General features: G+C 46.2%; 1 protein-coding gene across 1 annotated transcript; it reads left to right on the forward strand.

Annotated features, from left to right (window-relative positions):
* Positions 1–177: 177 nt before the first annotated feature.
* On the forward strand, positions 178–16706 carry tmpoa (thymopoietin a). Its single transcript, XM_041030543.1, has 6 exons — positions 178–759; positions 7555–7672; positions 10415–10564; positions 10809–10936; positions 15092–15192; positions 15438–16706. The coding sequence occupies exons 1-6, from the start codon at positions 517–519 to the stop codon at positions 15886–15888; spliced, it is 1191 nt and encodes a 396-aa protein (XP_040886477.1). The 5' UTR covers positions 178–516; the 3' UTR covers positions 15889–16706.
* Positions 16707–17093: the final 387 nt, after the last annotated feature.

Genomic DNA, 17093 nt, shown 5'->3' on the forward strand with positions numbered 1-17093 from the left:
TCCAGTCTGATTCAACAGCGTGCCCTAGACTCGTGACGTGCAGTTCATTTTAATGGTTGCGTGTTTGTTCCACCAATAAGGAAGCGCTTTATAAAAACGCCTAGCCAATAGGAGCCGACCTATACAGGCCGTCACTTCCGGTCGGGTCACCCTGCCCGCTTCTCATGAGTAGCAGCAACCCGGTGGAGATTTATCCGGGATTTCACCCAAAAACAGCCCCTCACCAAGCTATCACTTTCATTTCTTCTTTTCTCTGCGTGGAGGAGGAAGCGAGAATTACAAGCAAGTCATAATATTTTTTCTTTTCTCGTTCCTTTTTTCCCCCCCTCTATTTGAATCACACTTCTTATCTTCTTAGCTAATATTTCGCTTTACGAACCAAATCCAGTAAGAGGCGCTGGTTAGCCGCTCCGCTTAACTCAAACCTCCCATCAGTCTATTCCATTTTCCCTCTCCGTATTAGCTTGCTAACTTACCCAGGCGACGGTAACTCTGTCCCTCCATCTGCGCGCCGACATGCCGGAGTACCTGGAGGACCCGTCTGTGCTCACTAAGGACAGGCTGAAGAGCGAGCTGCTGGCCAACAACGTGGAGCTTCCGAGCGGCAATCCGACCAAGGACGTGTACGTGCAGCTGTATCTGAAGAACCTGACCGCTCAGAACAAGAAGCATGTCACGGCCCCGAGTTTGGACGCCTTCTCCAGCGACGAGGAGCTGCCGCCGCCCGTGGTCTCCAACAGAAGTCGCTCGTCCGGCAGAGTGAGTTTAGTTATCCGAGTTAACTTTAACTCCGTGTTTATTTGCAGAAGCGTGCTCATCCCTAAGAAGCAAAGTGGTTCAAGTTTGGGTTACTTTAAACGGAAGCAGTGGTTCTGATTTCATCTGAGTACCGTAGTTCTGTTATTTATTATGTTTGGGTACCCAAATATCTTATTAATCCATTTATCTTCTGATTACTTTTTGATTGGTCGGTTACTCGCCAGTAAACAGCGTTCCAGCCTTCAGTACAATAACAAATGATCAGTAGAAGTTCGCAGATACTAACTATGCTAGTCAATTATTCAGTAGTCAAACGAATCAGCCTTTCAGTGTAAAATATCCATGTGTTTGTACCACGGATTCCTGTCATCCACAGGATTTACTTTTGCTTTCAAGTTGAGGACAGAAGTGACCTCCTATAGACTCCCTGATGGTCCCTGGACCCCAGTTTGGGACATCCACAACTTTAAACAAAAGACTATGAATGACTCTGTGCACGTAGTATCTTAGTATCTTGGTGGAGTATCTTCACTGTTGGTACACTTGGTAAAGCAGCCTTAAAATTTTATCTGCTGATTGAAACTGGTTTTTATCTGGACCTGGATCTGAAGTGCAGACCGGGTGGGGTTTCTCTCCCTCAGTCTGTTGATCGTTTGCTCTTTGTCATGATAATTGAATCAGTTTCTGTTCTGAGCGCAGCTTGAGTGGACGAATAAAGATGCTGCTTTACCTGTTGCTTCTTGAAACGAAAGCACACCCAGTTGTACAAACTGTTAAAACGCAGATAAAAGAAGCTGATAGGTGAACGAATGAATGACCCCCCTCTGTTGCAGAAGAGAGCCGAGATTGTTCTGCCCTCCGTTTCAGGGGTTTGTGTTGGACTCAGGGTGTCAGTTTCTCAGCATTCCTCAGCTGTTTTAATTACAATAATCCCTCTTCAGCCAGCGACTGGCTGCATTTTTCAGAACCCTCAAACAGGAGCAGTTCAGAGATTTCCCTCTGAAAGCCTGACTTCTAAAACCTGCTGACTTGCTGAAGTTCGCCCTGATGTTTGTTTACGTGCTGATCTTTCATGTGTGATTTCAGATCTGTTCACAGGGGATTTAAATACAGTAGCACCGTAGAGAGAAAGTCATTAACGAATGATCATAATTTACATGTTATATTTACATGTTAGTCAGCATGAAAGTTTAAAAAAAAGTTCCTAAGTTTTTTACAGTTGTAACAAGATTATATTCAGTGCTTAGTTACTGTTTAGTTTGTTCATTTTGCACATACTTTGTGACTCTGTGGAAGCACCCTCACATCATTGAATGATTATTAAATATGTATCACCTGCAGAGAAACCCTTTAAGCTTGGATCTGGACTTGGACTCTACACAGGTGTGCAGCGTGGCCAGTCTGGGCTTGTTTTGCAGGGGGGGGGGGGTGTCTCTGCATGAGGGCCAGAAAACAAAGCCAAGGTGGTGAATGAGAAATGACATGCCAAACGTGTGGGAGGTGACAGTGCGAATGTTTGTTTCATTCATTCACTGCTGCTTGTAGTTAAGAGAAGCGAACTGTGCGTGCAGACTTTGCGCTGCATACTTTTTTCGTCTGTGCAGATTTGCGTTCACGTGTCTTTCTGTCTGGACCCACGGGTGTGAATTTACTCGCAGTTACCCCCCCCCCCCCGGACAGGTAAAGGTCACCTGACTGTTTGTTCAGAGCAGGAGCAGCTCTTTGTGTGCTGGGAGGTGTGGACGGTGGAGACCATCAATCTTTCATGAGTTTTCAGATGGTGAATAAATGAGAGGAAGCTGTTTGTTGTTTTGCATCACAAGCCAGACGAGTTTCACCAGTTGATTAGACAGTGATGTGTGTGTGTGTGTGTGTGTGGTTTTATAAAAGGAACTTTGAATCCCTCCATTATAAAGTATGTGATATGATAGAGATAATATAAAGGTGTAGTGAGAGGAATGCTGGGAGGTGGGGCACTACTGACACTGATTGTGTTTAAACAGAAGAAGCTACACCCAGGGTTACTGTTTGTTGACAGTATCCCTGCTTACTGTTTGTTTACAGCATCCCTGTTTACATTTGACTAGATACATGGCAACAAAAGTCAGCACAGCCTTTATTAGTGAAGTTTTATTCTTTATTTTTTTTGATATATTTGTATGTGCACCTGTATTTTTGATTCGATGCTCCCGACATGTCTAGATGATTCTTTTGTTTGTTCAAACTCTTCTGGGAGTCATCTTTTCCCTCCTTCTCCCCGCTCCATGTTTGACCATCAGCCCTGTGCAGTCGATGTAAGGCTTCCTGACCAGGTCCACGGCAAAAACACGCTGGACCCCATCTGATCCAAACACACCTTTCAAAAAAAAAAATTTTTTTTTCTTCAGACTAAAGAATGCGTGACAATTCATCAAGCTTCTTTTCATGTTCTTTGACACAGTTGAATCCTGCACTTTTGTGTTGTGTTGTGTCCTTTCGCAGCGCCTGATTAGTCAGTGAAGCACCAGTTCCCGCAGATAATATCCTTGTCAGAAGCACTTTCCTTGCCTTTTGCCAAGTTATGTTCAAGTACAAACAGTAACTTTGTTTTCATAGGAGCCAGGTGGTACTGCTTTGAATTTCTGACAGTTTGAAAAGAATTTAAACACGCAGAAATCACAAGACAATCAGGTCTACGTAGTGCAGCTGGTGAGGTTATCTTATTGGATTTGGCCTCTTCATTGAGGAAATACTTTTATCAGGAAGAGGACTTTGTGCTCAGGCTGCTGCCGCCGCTGCTAAACAGTGTGTGTTTGTGTAGTAAAAAGTGGAGGGCGGTGGAATGACACAGCTTGTGTGTAATTAGTTTGTACTGTAGTACTGCGTTGTTGAGGTTGTTTATCTTGTGAAGCGTGATGCTTACATGTCTGAGTGATTATAGGCTGCAGGTGGAGGTGGAGTCGCCGGCGAAAAATCCATTCCCGACATTTTTGAAATAGTTTGCTGAAGCGAGGGGCTTTTCAGAGTGAACCTCGAAGTCAAATACTTTGTGTCCTTCATTCTTGATTTTTTTTTTTATTTTTACCCCCCCCCCCCCCCCCCCCCCCTTCCCTTTTTAACCCTGTCAGTGCTGATACATTTTCGGAGAATGAACTGCAAAGCATCATGAGCCCGTATTGCAAACAGCTGTGGTTAATCTTGGAGTACTGTAAATCATGGCTAAACCACACATACTCCATTGTTACTCAGTCAAGCAGTGTTACATCATGCAGCCACAGGCCCTGGCATGTCGCGCTCTCCAGCTACTCCGCTCCACGCTTTAGTGAGGAATTGTAAAGGAAAGTCTGACAGCGTTTGTAGCGTAGTTCACTCCACAGAGCCGCAGCTCCGGGGCCAAGCTGTGAGCTCACGGTTTATGCCTTTTAAAGGCCAGGGTGTGGTCCAGGCAGAGGAGGGAGCGCAGACGCCGTCTTCCCTCCTTTCCTTCTCCCAGTCTCTCCAAGCCCAGGCTGCTTGTGATTATGAAACAATCTGGCTCAGCTCCAGACCAAACCCTGCAAAGGGGCCCACTGAGAGCCAGACGCAGAGTAAGACAGCCTCTCAGTGTGTGTCTCTCACATTTATTACACGCCGGCGAACCCAGGCAGCACCTCACTGCTGAAGCATACCATCTTTTGCATTCCTCAAATTTTCCGTTGGTTTGTTGCCAGCTGAGTGAATTGAGTGTTTCCCTTTTTAGAGCCGCATGTTTCTTTAAGGTCCACGGTCACTTTGAGACTGGACCTGTCGCGCAGGGAATCACAATGAGTAGTTTCGGTGCTCAGCTGGACTCAGAGGTTCTGCACTGGCATCCGAGCGGGTAGTTTGAAATCGGCCGTATGGTTTTCGTTGTTACTGTGTCATCATTTCTGTATGCATGCATTCCATAGACACGCACAGCCTGACTCCAGCGTTTGAAAGCTGTTTTCAGTGAAAGGAGTTGAAGCCAGCTGGAAAATGGTGACAATGTTAAAGCAAACAAACAAAAAAAAAAAACACAAAGGAGGAGGAGAACCCTGGACAAACAATGTTGGATCGGTGATTGGTCGTTTGATAGTCAGCCAACCATCTGCCTGATGGTTAGGTGACTGAACGTGCTGCTGCTCTCAGTCCGAGAGCCACAAGTTTCCCACTAGATTTGGCAGTTTACAAGTTGCCAAATCTAGTGAGAAAGTTGCTGAGTTGGCAGCACTGGTTGCCTCACTAAGAAGAGAGTGATGATCGCTCCTTACGGCTACGGATCTGTATTTTAAACGATTCCTAAAGTCAAAGACGCTCTGCAGCGATGCAGAAATTGACAGATACACGTGCCAATATTTATTTGACTTTAACCTTCAGAACAGGTTTAAATCCATAATTCAAATGACACAAAGTGAGATCGCAGTATTTATTTTTTGTAAATACAGCTCTGACATTTTGTAAAGAAGCTTGTGTTTGTTTGTTTGTTTTTTTTTTGCTGCTGTAGAAACACAGATGCAGGAAGAGTTTTCACCTGTAGGAAATTATATTGTGTGTGTGCGCCTTTCCTAAGAAATGAGAAACACGTTACTGTGGGTTTTTTTGTAGCTTTAGCTCACCTACTGAGCTGGAATCAGCAAGAATAACACAGGTGGAACAGTGCTAGGCTGGTTGTAAAGTCCATGTAGACCTGGAATGGGGAAATATCAATGTGAGTGTGCATTCTGAACAAAATGAAGTGAAAGCACAGCGTTCCTAAGTCGGCCCACGATGTGGAAAACCATACTGCTGGGTGTGTTTGGCATCCTGTCATCTTCAACTAGCAGCTGAAAAAAATCCTGCAAGTTTGGTAGCTCATGGGTAATTGGATTGGACATAATAGATAAGTACATTAATTACATTGATGTAAACACAAATTCAAAGCTGAGTCTCGGCACTTTAATTATTTTATTTTTTCAAAAATAGTGGATACTGAAGCACAGAGCCTGAAGAATAAGAAATGTGTAGCTAATAATGGATTTTTACTGTGAAGCAGCTGCAGGTACTGTTGAGTTGAATTCTGTGGTGTCATTTTTATATACAGATGCTATATGAGCCACCCTGTGTCCTGACAGTCTCGTGAACTGTGTTGTCAATGATTGGTCTATATGAACCTGTTGCACTTTACTGTGGACTGTGGTGACTCAGGATGGTTCGTTGACCCTGGATCTCATGCAGCGGATCTAGGGTTCACATCTACCAGAGGTAGACGGACTGAAAGAGACAATCTAGGCTGATCTGAGCTAACAGCTGTCTCCAGATGTCAGGCTGATGTTCACACAAACCGTGCAGATGAATGAATGAGTGAGCAGACTTTTACTTTCACTTCTGTGTGTGTGTGTGCTCACAGTGATAGTTAAAGGTCTTCTGCCGCTGACTGTCACACATGTGTAGCTGAACCGGACAGCGTTTTATTATTTTTCTTAGAACATGCAGAATGAGGACGTCCGTGCGATGCAGGTTGTTTATTATTCTTGCTCAGCTGTTTTGCACATGCAGACATAATAAAATATAGGTGTGTCATGTTGTAGTCATTTTGCAGTTTGCAGGGAAAATAAATCCTTTGTCCACACTTTTATAACTTGGAAATGTGTTTACAATTTAGCAAATATGTTATTACACATGTACATTTTAATTTAATGTTTCTCCCTTGTTGAACCGAATCAAACTGAAATGGACTTTGTGAACTGAAATCGAACCAGGGGATCAGTGCTGATATCCAGCCCTGGTTCACGCCCAACGTAGTACAGAATCACGTGTGAGACCGTTTACGGCCCTGCCAGTCCACGTGCACCCTTCGTTTTGGAATATATCAGGAGCTTCAGCCGCACCTAGGTCAGAAACTTGGGCAAAATAAGATGGTTCAAAATATGGCAGCATGAAGAAGTCGTACGCTCACATCATGCCCCAGCGAAGCATTTCATGCACGCACTCCTTATTTACTCAGAGGCAGAGCCGTGTTTGGCCTCGAGCCAAGGAGGAGACACCAGGGCTTCATTTCAGAGGCCGCTGGCTTCAAACGCAGTGTAATTTCCTGTAGGCTGGTGTGTGTGTCAGCCCTGTTTACTCTCTGAGCATCAAATGCCTGCAGCATCCGCTCGGAAAGAAGTGCCGCTTTTCTCCCCTCCTTTTCTCTGCCTCCCTTCATTTTAGAACGACAGCGACACAGAAGCAGTGGTGGAATTTTCGAAACACGCTGAACCCATTCAGCAGAATTTCCCTGCATGTTTTCAACTGCTGTGGTCGCTGAGAGCAGCGTCATGTGTAATTAGCAACCTGGTAAACAGGTTTCTGTAACTGTCTGAACGCTCGACAAACACAGCTGCCGCCCTCACCGGTGGATGTCAGCAGGTGGGCATGATGGGACACACACACACACACACTTGAGGGTGTGAACTGAGCGGCCATTGTTTTTTTTTTACCCTCCAAACATCCCAGAGAGGAGGAAACACTGCGGAGAGGGTCAGATACTCTCATTTGAACTTATTTAGGAAAAGAGGGAAAAGTCCATTTGGTGAGTGTTTGTGCTTAAACTAAATAAAGAGAGTCTCACATGTGAATGTAGTGCTGTGCACAAACTGCACAAACAGCGCACACCCAGAAACACAACTGTCTGTCTGGCTGATTAGTTTGATGTCATTACTTGCTGATTACATCGCCTGAGGATAAAAATAAATCTATGGCAGTCCCTGACCTGACCCCAATGAGTTTTTTTTTTTTTTTTACACACAGTCCATCATTGCATTACTAACCGGGTTTATCTCTGTCGTCCTCCCACAGAAAGCCACCAGGAAAACAGACAAGGTTCGGCCGGTCGAGCTGGATGTGACTGCGCTGACCGACGAGGGCCTGAGGGACGAGCTGCTCAAGCACGGAGTGGATGCGGGGCCCATCGTGGGTGAGTGCGCGCGTTAGCAGAAACAGCAACGGGGGTGTTGGGTGGGGTTGTATGAGGGTGAGGTGTCATCTGCCCCCCACCGCGCACAGATACACATCTGTACATACACACACACTCTCAGAGGGATGTGGTGTGCTGGTGCTACACGCTCCACGCAGGTGATGGAATTCACAAGTGGCTTTGACGTTTGACCCGTCGTGGGTCCATGTGTTGGTCGAAGCGAGGCACACGTGCAGTACCAAGTCTGAAATTAAAGCTGCAAGCAGCGATGACGGGCCCTCGCACCCCTTGCGACCCGCGGGAGTCGCAGCCGGCGCAGCCAAGAGTACCAGAGTCCTCCTATGTCCTCTCCTCTTCTCCCCAGTACACGTCATAGTACAAACAGGTTATTTCCTGTTACCAGCAGGGGGCGCCACGAGTAAGGCGGGAGTTTGACATATGGAGCCGTTCAGGGCAGAGCCCTCATCATGCTCATGAAGTTTGAAGATGTTTGGATAAAGTATGTGGACGTGAGAGCCATTCAAAATGTCATGGCAAATTCACCAAACGCCACCGAACTTTGGCGAGCCACAGAGGCCACGCCCTTTAACTTAGAGAAAAGCCTTTGATAACTTTTGATCATCATGGTCTTGAGGTGAGGTCCACCAGATATGAAGTTGATCGGGTGAAATCCCTAGCACGAGTTCGTCCGCATACCAATGGTGGAAAGCACTGAAATTTGGCCGCCAAAAACAAAATGGCCGACTTCCTGCTAGGTTGAGGTCATGGTGTCAAGAGACTTTTTTGTGCGTCAGGAAGTGTTCTTTATGTGTACCGATTTTCATCTTCGTACTCCAAAAAAACCCATATGGAGAGGGGTATTTTAAATCTTCAAGGGGGCGCCGTTGAGCCATTTTGCCCCGCCCAATTACAAAAACCCCATCAGAGTCTAGGACCAGCCCCCAAGAACGTGTGTATGAATTTTTAGGATCATAGGAGGTGGTTAAGGTCATTACAAATCCAAACGTAATTTCACGGCGAGGGATCGTCAGTTGCCGCGCCGCCACACAGATGCCATTGCACCCAGCTTCACGGCCTTTATAATGTAGCTTCACCAAGTAGTTGGGAAGGTTGTAGAGCAGAAACCAAGCCGATGGTGTCAACTATTAAGGAGCAGTACACTTCAGAGTAAAAATAGGTCATTTCCTGTTACCAGCAGGGGACGCCACGAGTAAGGCGGGAGTTTGACATATGGAGGCGTTCAGGGCAGAGCCCTGATCAAGCTCATGAAGTTTGAAGATGTTTGGATAAAGTATGTGGACGTGAGAGCCATTCAAAATGTCATGGCAAATTCACCAAACGCCACCAAACTTTGGCGGGCCACAGAGGCCACGCCCTTTAACTTAGAGAAAAGCCTTTGATAACTTTTGATCATCATGGTCTTGAGGTGAGGTCCACCAAATATGAAGTGGATCAGGTGAAATCCCTAGCACGAGTTCGTCCGCATACCAATGGTGTATTTCGCCAAAATCGCCAACTTCCGACCACAATGGCGGACTTCCTGTTGGGTTGAGGTCATGGGGTCAAGAGACTTTTTGGTGTGTCTCGGTATGATCAACATGTGTACCAATTTTCATGCACCTATGACAAACTAAGCCCAATGGGAGGGGGGTTTTGAAAATTTCAAGGGGGCGCTGCGGAGCCATTTGGCCCCCCCCATTTACAACGACCACAAAATATCAAATTTTTCACCAGACCTGATGAGTGTGCAAAATTTCAGGCGTTTTAGAGCATGGGAAGGGGTTGAAAAATGCAGTTGTTTGGGAGGAATAATAATAATAATAATAATAATAATAATAATAATAATAAACATTACAAAAACAATAGGGCCTTCGCACCACTCGGTGCTCGGGCCCTAATAACAGTCATCACAAACAAATAGAAGGCAGGTGTTGAATAAAGTCAACACAACGCTAATTCATAGGGATAAAACAGTTCTGTCATACTCACCGCTCCACTCAGCCTCTGGGTTGGGAGGGATAGATCTCCCTGTAATAGCAGTATTTCCATTAGCAATCTATAAATCTGTAACCATGGATACAGTGTGTTTGAAACTGTATACTTCTACTCTACTAATGAAGTAGTGACATGAACCATACATGAAAAGTTGATGCTTTCAGAATTCCCACCTCTCTACACCAGTTTCACCCCCCCCCCCCCCCCCATCTAACAGAGCACACACATGTTCATCTGAAATAATACAGCTGTCTACACCAGCCATGCAGCAGCTTGCATGCGCCTGTTTGCGTACGCGATTGTGTGTCGGGCTGTGTGTGTGTGTGTGTGTGCGTGGAGGTGTGACGTGTGACGTGTGAATGAGCAGATGTCCACAGCGACAGAGAACTGCAGCTGTTTGCTGACGCGCTGCTTCTGCCGCACTGCAAATGTTCGAGTAAGGAAATGTTTCCAAAGCAAGAAATAACAGGAAATAATCCGACTGAAGATTTAAGAGAGAGTTGAGAGATTTTTTTTTTTTTTTTTTTTTTTTTTGTGTGTGTGAGGTGATGTAAGTATGTCAATGCTGAAATGCCACCAGATGAAGTTTGGCTTCTATGTGCACCAGCGTTTTGTGAGGCGGAGCACATCTTTTCAGCTAAATTCCCTCTGGTTCTGGTTCTTCACCAAGCACGCAAGTGCAAGTGACATGTCAAATATATCTTGCGCAGGTTTAATTCAATTTCCTCCCTCTGCTCCTTCTCCCAGCTTCCACCCGTAAGCTGTACGAGAAGAAACTGCAGAAGCTGCTGGACGAAGGCCCCGCGCAGCCACCGCTGCCGCAGCTGGTGCTCACCAACATACAGGTCAACCACAACGGCAACTCTGAATCAGACCTGTACAGTGACAAGGAGGATGGTAAGAACAGTGTTTCAGATTTTCAACTGACTGGCTGATAATAAGCAAATACTGACAAGACAGTTTGTCAGAGTCCCTGCCTGAAATATAGCAAGACACTGTGGTGAAACTAATGGCTTCCTGGATGATAAGAAATGAAAATATAAACCTTGGTGAATGATCGACGTTAAATACTAAAGTAACGATTTGTTGGTCTGTATTGTGACGGTGTGTGCGTATGTGTGGCTGTGCTGTGTTTTGTCAGAAGGGACAACAGTGCCAGAACCAGAGCCCGTGGCAGAACCCGAACCAGCTCCTCAGACGGAGAGACCGGTGAGGAGCCGAGGGAAGACGCCCGTCACCGCCCGCACCCGCAGCAGCCAGCACCACACGGTAAGGAAACCGGCTTTCCCAGCTGGGATTATAATCAGTTATCAGTTTGTTTAATGTCATATTTAATGTTTCTGCTGCTGACGTAGCTCCTGATGAAATGTGTGAAAACAGGTCCGTGTGAGACTCTGAGAACAAACAGCGGCCGTCGTGCCGTTTTCACTGATGTCCGTGGCGGCAGCAGGAATTTGGATGTTGACAGTGTTTCATTCCAGTGGTTTTTGTTTCTAACTATAAATCTGAATGACAGAGGAGCCTGTACGTTTCCTGGTGTAATGATAGGTAGGTCTGAACCACCTGGAATTTACCACCTTAGATCGTTTTCTGTCGAGCGGTGATCAGTGCTGAGATTTATTGTTTTTAGTTTTTCCGATTTCTGCCGAGGGCCACTTTGGTTGGCTTGGTTAATGTGCTGACAGGCAACAGCTTTGTATACATGAAGGGTGGTTTTCACGCCTACCCTGTTGTTGTTTCGTTTAGATTTAGGGGCCAATTACTAGACAAACATGACACTGCGGTGATTTACAACCAAACCTAAACTGTGGATTTTCCCACTGCGTCCACCTCAGTGAGGCGGAGCTGCAGGTCATGTGTCAGTGTGGGGTGGGGGCGGGGGGCGGGAAGCAGGTAGAATGGGACGCCATGAAGCTGGGGTTAATTACGCAGCTTCCTCTCTCACTGGCGAAGGAAGCCGTTTTTCTTTTTATTGGAGTGCGGTCACGCCCAGCTCAGTAGATGCAGTGTATCCGCACCACTCACACTGCATGTCAGACTCAAAGCACATGATGTGGATTAGCTGCTGACATGCACATGCTGGATGCTTTGGACTTCTTCTCATGCTGACTTTAATATCTTATCCCTCCGGCTCTTGTGTCTGTTTTTCAATCTGATATCTGGCGTTCCCAAACAGTTGTTGTTGTGATCGTAAAATCCGGACAGTCGGGCCCCTGAGAAATTTACCCTTTCCTTTTTTTTTTTTTTTTCAGCCCATTTTAACATCCACCCTCTTAGCTTTGTTTTGTACCGTAAAACTTAAGCGCTATTCAAACCGTGTGAGCAGCCTCTTTTAGGGAAATAACATTGTGAAGTCTTGATCTTCAGCACGTGACGGGTGTAATCCCAGCGGCGTGTTGTTTGTCTCTGTCTCTCTCCGTGATTGTGATTGGGAGCAGCTCCTCCTGCTGTTCAGACGCTGAACCTGCACCTGTCTGAGCCCAGGCCCCCGAGGAATGGGAGGCACGAGAGAACCGGTGGGCTGCCAACAATAATCAGATATGAGCTGAGGAGGAGGAGGAGCTGTGTGTGTGTGTGTGCGCGCACATGTGTACCTGTGTGTTTATTCAGGTGTAGAGAAGGCAAACTATTTCTATAGGTACACAGTTGCAGGTGGGTATGTTCTAATGTTCCTGCTGCTCTTATTAGATTAAGTCAAAGGTAATGAGTTGAATTCAACATGTGCTCTTCAGCGTGGCATTCAGTTCATTATCCCCCCCCCCACCCACCCACGTATGGACATACATCTGAGGAATATCCGGGCTGAAGATTCTCACTGTCTGCTGCCGTGTTTGCGTGTACCATGTGTGTAGAGAGAGCAGCTGATGGATGAGGAAAATGATGATGAAGAGCCTGTCCTGCAAGTAAAGCACAGATCCAGGAGGTCATCCCATAGAATGGTGAATACTACTTAAACTCCATACAACATCTGTGGACAGACCTGCCCCTGATGCACTGCTACACCAGATCTTAATGGCCCAACTAAAAATCATTTTCATGTCGGTTTTCCATTCAGATTTAATACGTCTTTAGTCCAACCTGTCCTGTTCTCTGTAATTGTCACTTTCTGTCCTCCCTCCTTATCTTGGTCTCTGTGTCCCAGCAGATAGTGCCTGAGGACCTCAGGCCTGTATTGACAGATTCCGTCCAGTTAGAGTTTAACAGGAAGGTTCACCGCAAGACTGACAGTCCAGCTCGGGCTGATCCTCACTCCGCCTCGTCCAGACGCGTTCAGGTAGCTCTAGGCTCTGGTGGCACACTGTTTGTTCTCTCACTGATACCTGCATGGACTCACTGGCCTGTTGGCTCCAATGTCTGTTGATCTGTTGAGGAGATGAGCGCTCCCCCTCCAGGGGATACGCTGTCTCTTATCATCACGTTTCAAACTTGCACCTGACGGTGGGCACGTATAGGCAAAAAAAATGATCCACGAGGCTGATGGTCACACTTTACTTTAGCACAGCCATCAAGAACTTTTGGGATGTTTGCTGCGTTTGGTGTTTTTTTTTTTTTTTCCTGTATCACCACCACGGTGGCTTTTATTGAAAGTTCTCGGGCTGGTTTTTTTCATTTGCTGCTGTGGCTGCCTCAGAGTCCAGCAGGGGAAACCCTGTCCCACAAACCGAGGCTCGATCCAGCAGCGAAGGCGGTTTCTCAAAACACAACCGGGGTCTTCAGAGCTTCCGGGAGCCCCCGCAGCAAGGTACACCTCACCCTGGACAACAGAGCCGTCACTTTTGATTTGATGTTTGAACTGTCATTCAAATATGAGACGGAGTAAAAACCTGCCTCTCCTCAAAGGTGTTCATAGTTTCTGGCAGATCACTGCTTAAAGCAATTCCGTTAGATAATCCAGCAGGTTCTTAGAATCTTAAAAGAAACTGTCTGCCCGGCCTCCTCCGTGTTTTTTTTTTTAAAAAAAACCTGTAGATCCTCAAGGAAGAAATGGGGCGGGATCTTCCCAAACTCAGTAAGGACTCATCTGACGAGCCAGCCGCTCTGCTCAACACCGCTCTGCTGGAGGTTTGTCTGCTTCTGTCCTCTGTCTTAGCCAAAAATATGTTTTACACAGAATCACATTCAGCATGTCCACAATGGTGGAGTCCATCTCCAGTAACCATAATCACTATGCCTGGGTCTGTTCACTGAATGGTTTATTGTTGGGTGGTGAAGAAGCATTGGAAATTACACGTTTAGCTGACCGGCCTACACACACACACACACACACACACTGCACTGATTAAAGGCAAATGCAACACTTTTCTAACATGAGGCTTCTAATCACAGTTGGTGGGATGATGTAGCCTTGAATTCCTTTACCTGTTCCTGATTTTGCCACTCACTCAGTGTCTATGTAGTTCAGTCACAGTGCTGCACGACTGCTGAATTGTGAAGGCTCCAAACAGCGTGCACATTTCATGATTTTCACATATAGGTGTATCTCATAATCTAGTCTGTGTTATGTTCAAGTCAAAGAGCCTGGCCGGAGAACGGAGACCACGACCGGCTGCCAAGCCTTCCTCCCCTCTGCTTCGCCTCACCAGAGTCGACCCGGTCACCTTTAGCCCCATGTGCAACATCTCACCCATTAAGAGTCAGGAGTCCTACTGGACTGAGTCAGACCAGACTGGATCTAAACCCAGCGGTGTCTCTGCAGCAGGGGTCTGTGGCTGCATTCCCTTTCTTTTCTCTTTCTAATCTCCCTCACTCCTGATTCGCAGTGACACTTGGATCTACACGCTGCTTTGTCTTTGTGAGCTAAAACTCTCCCATTCCATAGTTTTATCGCCTCTGGTTGTTACTGATGAATTGGTCCATTGTGTGTTTGTGTGCGTGCGGCTGCTGAGGGTTTCTGCAGGGGACAGTTGTGTGACAGCTGAGCTGTTAGCTGGTTAAACATCCCTGACACAACAATCACACACACTGTTTGTGAGCAGGAGGAGTTTGCCCTCCCAGACACGCTGCCGCACAAAAGGAGGCAGCCGAAAATCACCGGCTTCCTGTCCACGCGCAGCCCTGCGAAGACACACAGCTACACGCCAACGCTGTCAGAGGATGTGTTAGTGAGACAGGTAGACTGTTACACGCCCCGGAGACTTTGCTGTGTGTCACGCTCACAAAGTGGTTCCAGTAGTAAACATGGTGGTTGGCCCAGCCTTTTGTTGGAAGTGGTCACATGGTGAGAGGTGTCTAATAGCAGGTGGGGGGGGCGCCCTCTGCTGGTCCAGACATGCACCTGCAGGTGACGGTAGTGAGGTAATGGGGAAGATGAATTTTCTCTTTACATCTGGATCCATTTAAAGTCACACAGAAGAGGAAGCTTGGTTAAGTTCAGCCTTGAGATGCATCATGTGTCGTGCTCAGCATTGTTGTCTGTGTCTGCAGGTGGAGAAGATCACAGCCAGTGAACAAAACCCAAAGGTGGAGGAGAACGATGTTCTGAAGGAGCTGTTCCCCAATGACATTAACAGCCCAACAGGAATCACGTGAGTAACTAATGATTCTTTCATTAGTCTAGACTAGCAGTCCATGTTCTCAGCAGTGCTGATTCTGGACTGTGATGAAAACAGTCTTTTAAGTGAAATGTATAAATGACTATATTTTTTGGTAACCGTGGTAACGCCAGACCAACTGGACCAAACTACAGGTGTGAAAGTGACCTGTAGCATTATTTTCAGTGACACAAACACCCTCAGGAAACGACGGCTCTTAAAATCCTTGTTTCTTGTAGCGCCACCTGTCGACGACCCATCCGAGGAGCCGCCGGCCGCCCACTGAAGTCCAGCGACCTGTGGAACAACGAAAACTGCCTCTTCTCCCCAAAAACCACCAAGACCAGCAGCTTCTCGTCCTCTTACACAGAGAGCCGCACTGTCAACAGAGTCACCGGCCTGCCCCCTTCCACCCCTTCCAACACCTTCACCTCCTCTACCACAGCCTCCTCCTCCTCTTCCTCCCCCTCCTCCTATTCCTCCTCCTCTTCTTCCAGGCTTCTGACTGCAGCTCCCCCTGCAGGTCAGGCCAAAGCAGCACGCCGCCGTTCATCTCTGTGGATTAAGCTGTTCCTGCTGGCCATTGTGGCTGCTTTCCTGTTCATGGTTTACCAAGCCATGGAGACCAACATGATCGGCCCATTTATAGCCCAAACAGGCAAAGAATCGACCAGTGGCAGCACCGCGTAGAGAGCACAGGAAATGTCTGAGGGGGGGAAAGAGGAGCCTGTCTGCTTCTACTTTTTCGTTAAGTGTGAATCTTCATTGTAGCCATTTTGTTCACGGGTGCTGTGAAATTACCTCTGACATCATCGCCCGTTTTGTCCTCAAGTTTTCTATCTTTATTTTTTTTTCCCCCCCTTTGTCTCTAAATCCCTTTTCACTGAATTCCTAAACACGTAGCCGTTTCAGTGACTCTTCAAGGAATCTCCCATGACCATGTTGTGAAAGGACAGTACCGCGTCTGCTGTTGTTTCAGTCCACCCTCGACCTCGCCGTCTGTGAGGTCACAACAAAGCCAGCCACTAAATCAACTTTGAGAAACACAAACACAGGAGATTTCATAGAAATGTGGACTCACTTTTTATTACTGTGTTTTGTTTTGCTTTGTTTTGTTTTTTTTTTCAAACTTGCATGGTGTGTGTGTGTGTGCGAGTGTGTGCGTGTTTGTACTGAATGTGTGCGGTTGAGATATTTTTTGAGAAAAATTTTTTCTTTTTTCACACTTTGCCTTAGTGTCTTTCTCTGTCATTAACATCCTTGAAGATGGAATTTGAACCTATATAATTTTGTTTTGTACTTTACTTGACCGTCTTTGTTAATGAGACAGGGAGGCTTGTTATTATAATCCAAATGCTTCTAAATCTTCTTGAAACCTAAGCCAATATTTTCTTAATGTCCTCTTATAATAAAATTGAATGTCCCAGTGTATTCTACTTAATTATGTATTCACTGTCACAAATATGAAATATCCACTCAATAAACTATTGTTGTTACTGTACCTGAAAGAGCATGTTAATCATGAACAAGCATTTTTTTGCATTGCACTCTTTGTACCTGCTTCTATTAGACAATTAGTAAAACTTACTTTATCAATAAAGATATTGGTAAAGAAGATTGATCACTTACCTGCAGTGGTATCTAGCCATGAGCACGGGTTTGATTTTAGGTTTTGAGGAAATATCTGTCTGTGAGATTTCTGCCTCCACCCTGATACAATGGAGATGCATGGAATTGCCATATGAACCTTCTTGGTTTCCAAGCTAGCCAAGGTTGGTTGACTGACCTATAGACAAACCACCCACCCGTGGAGCCGAACTGCTACCAAGGCTAAATCCATAGAATGGAAATTACGTCTACAGAAGAAAGTAAGAGTCCAGCATGTTTGGTGTGGT

The sequence above is a fragment of the Toxotes jaculatrix genome, chromosome 22 (assembly GCF_017976425.1).
Source record: "Toxotes jaculatrix isolate fToxJac2 chromosome 22, fToxJac2.pri, whole genome shotgun sequence".
Classification (NCBI taxonomy): domain Eukaryota; kingdom Metazoa; phylum Chordata; class Actinopteri; family Toxotidae; genus Toxotes; species Toxotes jaculatrix.

Bases quoted from the DNA above. Each gene is read 5' to 3' on its own strand.
- tmpoa (XM_041030543.1), top strand. From the start codon at position 517: ATGCCGGAGTACCTGGAGGACCCGTCTGTGCTCACTAAGGACAGGCTG. The intron at 760-7,554 runs GTGAGTTTAGTT...GTCCTCCCACAG, and splicing joins GAAGTCGCTCGTCCGGCAGA to AAAGCCACCAGGAAAACAGA. The intron at 10,937-15,091 runs GTAAGGAAACCG...CTGTGTCTGCAG, and splicing joins GCAGCAGCCAGCACCACACG to GTGGAGAAGATCACAGCCAG.